Genomic DNA, 8964 nt, shown 5'->3' with positions numbered 1-8964 from the left:
CAACGCAGGGGTTTTTATATACATTATTTTTGTATTTTAAATATTTTAAATATTGTTTTAGGTAGAGGAAGGAGGGACGTAAATGGGTCGAAATTGAAGTGGGGAATGGGGATGACGTCGATGGACGACAGACCAACCCTGCAGCCCATACATAGAGAGACAACTGGTGACTGGCCCACTCAGTTTGTAACATGATTTTGTGGAAAGCTAAATGGGCTTGAGAAGATTACGAATATGGGCATCAGATATTTTTATCAGCTTATTCATGACAATACCTCAGAAGGATGGATGATTTAGCGGAAAAGTAAGTATAATAATAACTTAACCAGGACTAAAAAAGTTTAAAGTCAAACTTCCCATTCATTAGTCATAAACCTTGAAAATTTATGGCATGATTAGCATTTCAATTTCAGTTGATCAATGATTTTCAAAGGCTGACCTCGCATAACATACAAGTGGGCCCATCGATCAAAAGACTCCTTCAATGGGATCAGCGGGTAAAAAAGGGTTGTAAGTTGCAACTTGTAGGAATGGCATTGACAGGTTTATGTGATAAGAAGTTTTGTACATTCTTCCCGCGGGACCTTCACATAAGTTTGACGATGGGTGTGTGTTGGCCCAAAACACCAAAAAAGGCCCATCCCAGGTGGCAACGCCAAGTGTGGAGCTACGTATATTATACATAATTATGTGTATGTATGCACTACTACTGCTAGTACTAATACTAGATACGAAGATCGCTCTTGAGCAAACGCAAAAGAGAGATGCTACCCTGCGTTATTTTTCTTTCTTCCACACCTGATTTCTTCTTCCCACCCTGCAAAGCAAATTTGTTTAAAGCAATCTTAAAGAATTAAGCCCAGAGAGAGAGAGAGAGACTTTTACCTTTGGCTTCTCATCGTCATCCTCAATGTCCAAAGTACTGAAATGCCTTAGTAATAAGGATGATGCAGGCAAAAGTCTCCTGGTCATCACAACACAAAAAGGATTCAGAATAATTCATTTCATTAGCAAATAACACCAGAAAAAATTCGTGGCAGTTGATGAAAGCACCTTTTTGGTTTTTCTGCTTTTGTAGCAGTTGTTGTAACCCTCGGGTCACTGTCAGGAATATCAATCAATTCGCACTCTTTCGATTTCTCTGCTTTTGTAACCCTTGGTTCACTGTCAGGAATATCAATCACTTCGCACCCTTTTGGTTTCTCTGCTGTTGTAGCACTTGTTGTAACCCTTGGTTCACTGTCAGGAATATCAATCATTTCGCACCCCTTACTTGACACAAGATCTTCTTGCGGCGACGTCGTAGTAAAATTCAATAACTCCTAGAAGAAACAGGAAAAATGATCGAGAGAGAGATAGAGAACTATTTGTTACATTCGAGCTTTCTCCAACAACGGAATAAATTAGCAAGTTGTTTCGGAATCTCACACCGCATTCAAGTGAACTCAGATCAATTTCCAAGTGCAAGTTATATAAAAAGATATATATATTTTTGTAAAAAGCGAATGCTAAGAACTTTACCCGTGGCTTTTCTATCTCATCTTCAACATCGAAAGCCCTGCAATCCCTTTGTGATGGAGACGAACCAGGCGAAACTCTCCTGATTAGAACAACAAATACAGGCAAGAATTCAGGGAAAATAGACGCTTGATATGCAAGCCTCTCAAGGAAATCAATCTTCAGCATATGATACCAGGCAAGCAGGCAAGCAGGCAACCACAAATCTAAAATGATATGCTACTCTACTAACCTTTCCGATTCCCCCGACTGCAAAGCTTGGGAACAAGTATCAAGTCTACACTCACCATCTAGCAGGTCAACAGCATTGCACTGACCGGTCAATACAACATCTTCCGGTGATTCCTAGTTAATAGGAGAAAGAACCACATGCAAGTTGTCACACTAATTGAAGAAGAGTCATATGCAAAGAAGAGATAAAAGAATCAATAGACTGTAGCCATATACTGATGGCTGGAAAGGACTCTGAAAAACCACAAGATGATATTCTATAAAACGGGAAAAGACGATTGGTTGGAAGTAGCAACAACACATTGCTAAGAACAAGCTTGAAAAAGTGCGATTTCAACTCAACAGATGAAATAGTTCAAGGACTCTAACCTCATCCTCCCCACTGAGCATGTGGTCCAGCTCAACAGATGAACAGCTATCCTTTCTATGCAGTGACTGGGAAGAGTTCACCATAAAACCTGGAAGCCCTAAACTTGTAAAGAAAAGCTAGAAATCATGTAAAATAATACCTAGTAGGTAAAAGTGTATCACATTGACCAAAAATCAAGATTGTGAGAGATTCATGTGTTTTGTCGTCAAAGTCCACAAACTATCACTAAACAAGACCCTTAAGAACATTTCAATGTAAAAGGTACGAATGACAGTGATTATTAACAATCAGATAATGCCAGAAAGTACATCATTACATCCCAAAAAAACCAATGGATTTTGATATTCCCGATCGCCTAGGGAGCTACTCAAAATATAATGACTTTTTGTGCAGAATATTTAAATAAAGCGGGCCAAGGGCTAGCTGCCCCAAAGGCTTCAATTCAAATGCCCATGAAAAGAAAAAAAAAAAAAAAAAAAACTAAAAGCCATATAGTGTTTAATTTCTAACCAACCACTAAATCATTTCCAGTCCAAAGTGACAAATAGAACCCCAGAACAATCTCCAATTTGATCAATTCAACATGATGTATATTCCTGTATCTCTAAGACCAGCAGCATCTGAGAATTGTAGGTACCCAAATGTCCAGATTATATCCCAATCATAGAACAAGCTACAGTTACAACATGAAATGCAAAGGTAAAATCTTAAACTCTTCAAATCTAACCTGCTACATTTGCACTCGAATAACTATCCTCCATTCTGACACATTTAGACTCACACAAATCCTCAGCACTATTTCCACTGCCAGAAAGGCTCTCACATGTCTGCTTTATATACCAGGTAACAGCTATGTTAAATTCCAATTCATCTAAAACATAAATTACTGTAGATTTTAAGAACAAAATCTTCTTTCCTGATAACTCGTACCTGATGATCCAGCTCATTTGGGTTTTCAAGTTCAAGACATGAAGCACCGACCTCACAAACATCCAAACCTTTCACCTAATATATGAGGAAAGGTATACCACTCAGTCCAAAGGCAATTTATTTTGCTTGAAATGAAGGTCCACAGGTTTTCAACATTTCATCTTAAAAAGGTAAACAATGAACTTAACATGGTTTTCACAATGAAATAAATGTTGGAAAATGCCCAAGGCCAAACATTGTATCAGGAAGGGAAAAAAGGAGTTGTGGGCTTAATATCTGCACCTGAGAGATAAAATTTTGATCCTTTGTTGGAGTGTATTCCCTTAAGTAGGCAGTCTGAATAGAACAGAAGTTTTAAAAGTACACAAACTCTAAGAGGAAATTGACAGTTGAGCAAGAAAAAATATGTCAAACCTCTTCAACATTGATTTGCAGTGGTACTCTCTCGTGAAAATTCATATCCAATTCAACTACGCTGACCTCAACTGATTTTCTGTGGGAACATGCACAGGAGGACTTGATATCATTGAGCTCCTTTTTAAGCTCAATATATCTTGTACTTTCTGTCACAAGGCTTTCTCTGAGATGCTGGATTTCGTTATCTGCCACCTGCTTATAAAGTATAACCAGAGTTGATGAGTAGATTTTTTTTGGCCAAAATTGATGAGTAGATTGAGCTAGTTAATTAATTGCAGAAATATGTATCAAAAGAAACAAATCACTTCCGAAAATCTTTAGACTCTGGATTACCTTGAGTTTTTCTTTATACTGCTTCAAAACATTCCATAAAGCTTTAGCAAAACTCTGCATTATCTGATGGTTTCTCTCTCCTTCTCCAGAGTCTGCACAACCTGATTTTGAAGGTGCACAACCACTCATGTCCACTTTGCAGATTCCTGGCTCCTCTTAAAAAAATATATATGCGTGTCACATATTCTCAATAGAAAATAAGAAAATTAGATAAGGGATCCAAGCAGTTGGAATGAGAAAAGAAAAGAATAAAACCCATATAACTTACCACTGCTTTTGAGAGAACCTTCCTCACAAAGTCCATTTTCAGCTTCAATGCTTTTTCCTTCATCAATCTGAAATCAAACCAAAAGGAAAAATGTATACTTGGGCCAAAATACTTTATAAAATTACTCTAAGTAAGTTTCAGCTTAGTCAATAAAATGTACACAATACGAAATCCAGTAGGATAGATGACCAGGAAAAAAGCAATCAATGTTAGTACCAAAAATTAACATCTTATTCAGGTTAGGCTTGTCTTTAAATACATTCAATTGTAATACAGACAATTGGGAACCATAATCGATGTCATAGTGGTTATTTCTTATTCAAACTATTAAGCTTAAGCATAGATGCAAAGAATATTTCATAAACAAAAAAACCAAATGTAATAATCAATTTACAAAACCAAATCTAAGCTGAAATAATTTGTTTTCAAAACCCAATGTAAAACATAAAATTAAGCTTCAACATGTGCACGCATAAATTCATATACAGACCAGAAACCAAGTCAAAAAATAAATTCTAACCCCCTTAAGGTATCATTTCAATCAAGAGGCATCTAGTGTTCTATTTACAATGATGCAGTCAAGCAAAGTTTCAAGAAAGCCATAGTTGCAGGGAAAAAATGAAAGTGAAATGATTTTACATTTACCCTTCAAAGAAGCATAATGTCAAAATAACATCTAAAGCCACCAATCAAATTGGGACACAAAGTAAATATTAAATGATATTAAGAAGTGAAAGTATAATTTAACCAAAAAAGGCATACCAAGCAGGCATCGGATCCAGTAACTTTCATTCTCTTGTGCCGCTCACTTCTAGACAAAGCTTGGACATGCCTTTTGTTGTATGAGATATTTGATGGTTCTTCAACATTATTGTACCTGAATACATAATACAAAAAACAGTAACAGCTGATACCCAAAAAAATATAAATAATGAGTTTCTTGTGGGTTTGGGGAGGGGGGGAATTTACTTGATTTCCATATAAGGCGAGGCTTGTCTTAGCACGTAAGATGTATCACGATAATCTTCTTCTCCTGATTTCACTGTTAATATCTGCAAATTTAACAATTAAAGCATGTGAGATAATTTGAAACACAGCAGAACTACAAAAAAATGAACACTTGTTTTCAATATTCTTACTCATCAAAAATTTATGAACAAACTTATTTAGCCAGTTAAATAAGACAGCATACCAATGCCATCCTCTTCTTGCCTTCCAAATACTCTCGCAGGTACTTGGTCAACTGTCCAAAGATAAAAGTCACATTCATAACATTTGATCCTAAGCAACTGGACTCGAGTTATCAAAAGACCTCCAAAGATAGCAATATTTCAGTGCCAATTGGAATATCTGATCTAACTTACAAACAAGATCCCATTCAAAATGCTTAAGAGAGAACTATGTACTTATAGTTGCCTCCAACAAAGCCTTTAAATAAGGTCCTTAACAAAAACTTGTTTCGGTCATTAGATCAGATATGGACAACTAAGATGCACAATGGCGAAATGTGTCTCAGTAGCCCATATCAGATATGTACTTATGTGTATATGTATAAATAAGCTATAGCCAAGTAAAGGACTAGTGACAAGAGTAAATCAGTAAAGGAAAATATTACCAAAGAGTTCTGGAAGTGCTTCTGCAAAGGCTTCTTAGGGTTCTTCTGATGCTCCAATAAAGACTAAAACCACAAAAAATGAAAGGGAAAACGACTATAGACACACACAGATTATAAATAGAGAGCGCTAGGAAAACAATAAGTGCCTTATAAGTCATCAAAAATAAGAAGGCAATAATCATCCAAGCAAACTGGTAAACTGGTTATGATCAAGTGCACATGAAGAATGAGGTATAGAAAACAAACTTAAGGCTACATACTCTCAAGCACAAGCCAAAGACCATTGATGTGTTGTTGATGAAATTACTTTCAAGCAATCTTACTCCCTGAAAATTAAAAAAAGAAAAAGAAAACCTATAAATTTCACCATCAACCAAACAGCTAGTTCAGTGAGAATAATTCAGTCACATGAGTGAAACCTGATTCCCAGTTCTTTTTTCTCTTTCAGCTCCAGCAAGGTCAACAATACTAAGGACACCATCACTTGCTTGATCATTACCCTCTCCATTAGACTTGTCAGCAACACCACGGATGTTAATAATACACTGCGACCGGCTAGAAGCATATAAAGAAAAAGTTGCCATAATACTTTGTATGATTGTAAAGAATTAATTATCAAATGTAAGAAACCATGTAGAAAAATAGCCAAAATATAGAATACTTAAAGTCATTAATAACATGGAAACTCCAGTTAATGTAAAGAATTTTATAAGCTGAAGCACTGCCACACCTTGATTGGCTATTTGCATTTGTCATACCAGTTGCACGCTTTAGCATTGCCTGAGCAATTATGGACTCTGCCTGTCTAGCATCAGAAATGGCTATCTGTGTACAAAAATAGAGTAGGTGCTAGTTATTTTTAATATCCAACCACATAATATAAAAAAACTCAAAAGAGTACTCAACCTCTTGTAGGCCTTTTAGTGTTAATTGCTGCATGCATAAATCACCTCCATTAGGAGATAAATCAAATAATCTCTCTCCTTTCCCCCTTTCAGAGCTTATCTCAAAAATTGATATGAAAAATGATCTGTGAAAGAATGAAGATGTCATACAAAATAAATCGAGTAATAATTCATACTAGAATCTCTCATTGATTTGATACTGCCTAATACCTCATAGACTCAGAATTACTTCCTCGAGTCTGCCTGAAAATGTGTTGAAGAGCAAGGGGCACCATACCGGGCTGCCTGGGGCACCCAAAAACCGTATGAGTCTTTCCAGAGCCACTAGGCCCCAATGCAGCAAGCATCCCACTTTTGCCCCTCAGAAAATCATCCACCAATGGCCTTACCATCTTCTCATACACCTCCTCCTATCAACAAAAACACAAATTCGACAAAAAGAAACAAAAAAAATAGATAAATTGTGATAATAGAAAGAAGAAGAAAAACAACCGAAAATGAAATAGAACTTCCAATTGAGTTTTACAGCACTTTCTCTGTAACCAAACAAAACATAAAGGAGAATTGAAGTCTATAAAGGGAATAAAGAAGACCTGAGAGGAATCAGGGGAGAAGACGTGGGAAAAGCCGTCATAAACCTCCGTCTTTATCCGGTTACTCTCTTGCAACGCTAGCGGTGGTGATAGCGTCACAGACTGTGGATTATTGACCCTAACACAGACCTCCGCATCTTTGTTCTTCTTGCTCTGCAACGCTCGTCCAATCGCCGATTTCCTCTTTGCGGGGTTTTGGGGCCAAACGTTTTTGAATCTCGGCTTTGAATTCCGATCTCCCCCAACGCCACCGTGCAGAAGTGGCCGAATCCTCAGAAAAACTCTGAGGTTCTCTGACACAGGGTCTGCTTTAGCGATGTCCATGGAGAGAATCTCCTCGGTTGGAAAATACCGTACTTTGGCCACATCCGCGGAAGGCATTTCCGGAGCTGCCGTGGCTGGCGTTGGAGGAGGCCTAGCCCTCCGGTGTGGGTTACGCCGGATCGTCACCGTGTTTGGACACGGTGGTGGACTGTTGATCTCCATATTCGATGCGCCGGTGCTTGCTTCGTCTCTGCTGTGCGCCTATCTTCTGCTTTGCACTTTAGCGCTAAAATGGAGCGTGTTTAAATTGAACACAGCCCTTCAAAAAAGCAAAGCAAATTACAATTTTCGACTTTCGATTTTTTATAATTTTATTTAATAATAATTTGATTTTAAAATTAAAAATAAATAACTTCATCCATTTCCTATTCTTTTCAAATCCTATTTCCACAAATAACCATTGACCCATTTAGACTGTACAGACCAAAGTTACAGTCTTTTCTTTGCATTGCAGAACACCTCATCTAATGAATCATTTGTAACAGAACACTTTCCTGCGACAATAAGACATGAAAAGATAAACTATAATTGCAAGAGCAATAACATATGAAATCGAAGCCAAAAAAAACACTTGTTTCATGAATGGTAAAGCCACTAACAATTCAATTGTGAAATTATTATAGAACAATGCCAATATGGCAATTTCAGTCCTACAACCATACAAATTTGACATCACAAAGTCATTTAATATCAGGTGTAGTTCGCACAATTCTGTGCTCATTGGTTCACAAGAAACGACCAATTCTCTAATTACAATGTTGTATGGTATGATTAAAAATAACTTATTGTTTTGAATAACTTTATAAATAAAAAACATCAAACTCGTGGTTGTTATTGCAACGGGTAAGTTAGCTAAAGTTATTATCTTAAAATCTAATGATATATTTTTTTTTACTTCCATTTTCTATAGTATTTCTAGAAATAAAATTATATATTAAATTATATAAATCACGCTAGTTCATAATTTCATTAACTTATTTTTAATACGCTTTGTTTCTTTTTATACAAGCGATATTTTTCAAGGAAGGAATCAAACCTAGGACCTCAAGTGCATGGATAAATGCTAATTTCCAATAAGGTTTAATACAAAACAAATACATATTAATGAAACCAAAAGGCACATATTATAAAATGAAAGTATTGACTCTAAACTCTAGTTTGTATTGGTTATTTGTGACTAGTGATTTTTTTGACTGAATTATGAATGCATTCTTAGAATTTCTCAACCTCAAAAAAAGTCAAATATATTGATTTGATTTTTTTAATACCCAAAATTCTCCCTAAACTACAACCCACCTTAGTCATTAAGGTAGTTCAGCCAAGGTAATGCATTTTAACTCTCTTTGAAGGTGAAATTGTGAATTGCACGGCAGCTGCGCCCCTCCCCTATGAGGGTGGGTAGCTTCCCCATCTTCTATCTTTCTCTCCTTATCTCCCTTTTTCCTTTCCTATTTTTCTTT

The 8964-nt window shown here is 36.5% G+C and overlaps 1 protein-coding gene across 4 annotated transcripts; it reads right to left on the bottom strand.

The window, feature by feature from the left end:
- LOC18791749 (kinesin-like protein KIN-6) lies at positions 371–7747 on the bottom strand. Of its 4 annotated transcripts, none has more exons than XM_020556091.1 (22): positions 7181–7747; positions 6798–6997; positions 6589–6712; positions 6413–6507; positions 6102–6237; positions 5943–6008; positions 5683–5745; positions 5260–5310; positions 5037–5119; positions 4830–4944; positions 4068–4134; positions 3800–3954; positions 3464–3658; positions 3332–3385; positions 3050–3124; positions 2847–2946; positions 2119–2216; positions 1751–1863; positions 1522–1600; positions 1054–1322; positions 886–964; positions 371–817 (listed from the first exon to the last, which is right to left on the bottom strand). In XM_020556091.1, exons 1-22 carry the CDS (start codon positions 7664–7666, stop codon positions 725–727), a joined length of 2796 nt encoding a protein of 931 aa, XP_020411680.1. In that variant the 5' UTR covers positions 7667–7747; the 3' UTR covers positions 371–724. The 4 variants fall into 4 exon arrangements, with proteins under 4 accessions (XP_020411680.1, XP_020411681.1, XP_020411682.1 ...); XM_020556092.1 differs by having other exon boundaries at positions 2119–2207; XM_020556093.1 differs by having other exon boundaries at positions 3800–3945.

This window comes from Prunus persica, chromosome G1 (genome assembly GCF_000346465.2).
Source record: "Prunus persica cultivar Lovell chromosome G1, Prunus_persica_NCBIv2, whole genome shotgun sequence".
Classification (NCBI taxonomy): Eukaryota; Viridiplantae; Streptophyta; class Magnoliopsida; order Rosales; family Rosaceae; genus Prunus; species Prunus persica.
This window is presented reverse-complemented; position numbering and strand designations above follow the sequence as displayed.

Coding starts and splice junctions, on each gene's coding strand:
- LOC18791749 (XM_020556091.1), bottom strand. CDS start 7,666: ATGGAGATCAACAGTCCACCACCGTGTCCAAACACGGTGACGATCCGG. Junction 6,508..6,588: donor CACTAAAAGGCCTACAAGAG/GTTGAGTACTCT, acceptor TTTTGTACACAG/ATAGCCATTTCTGATGCTAG. Junction 1,601..1,750: donor CAGTCGGGGGAATCGGAAAG/GTTAGTAGAGTA, acceptor TGTTCTAATCAG/GAGAGTTTCGCCTGGTTCGT.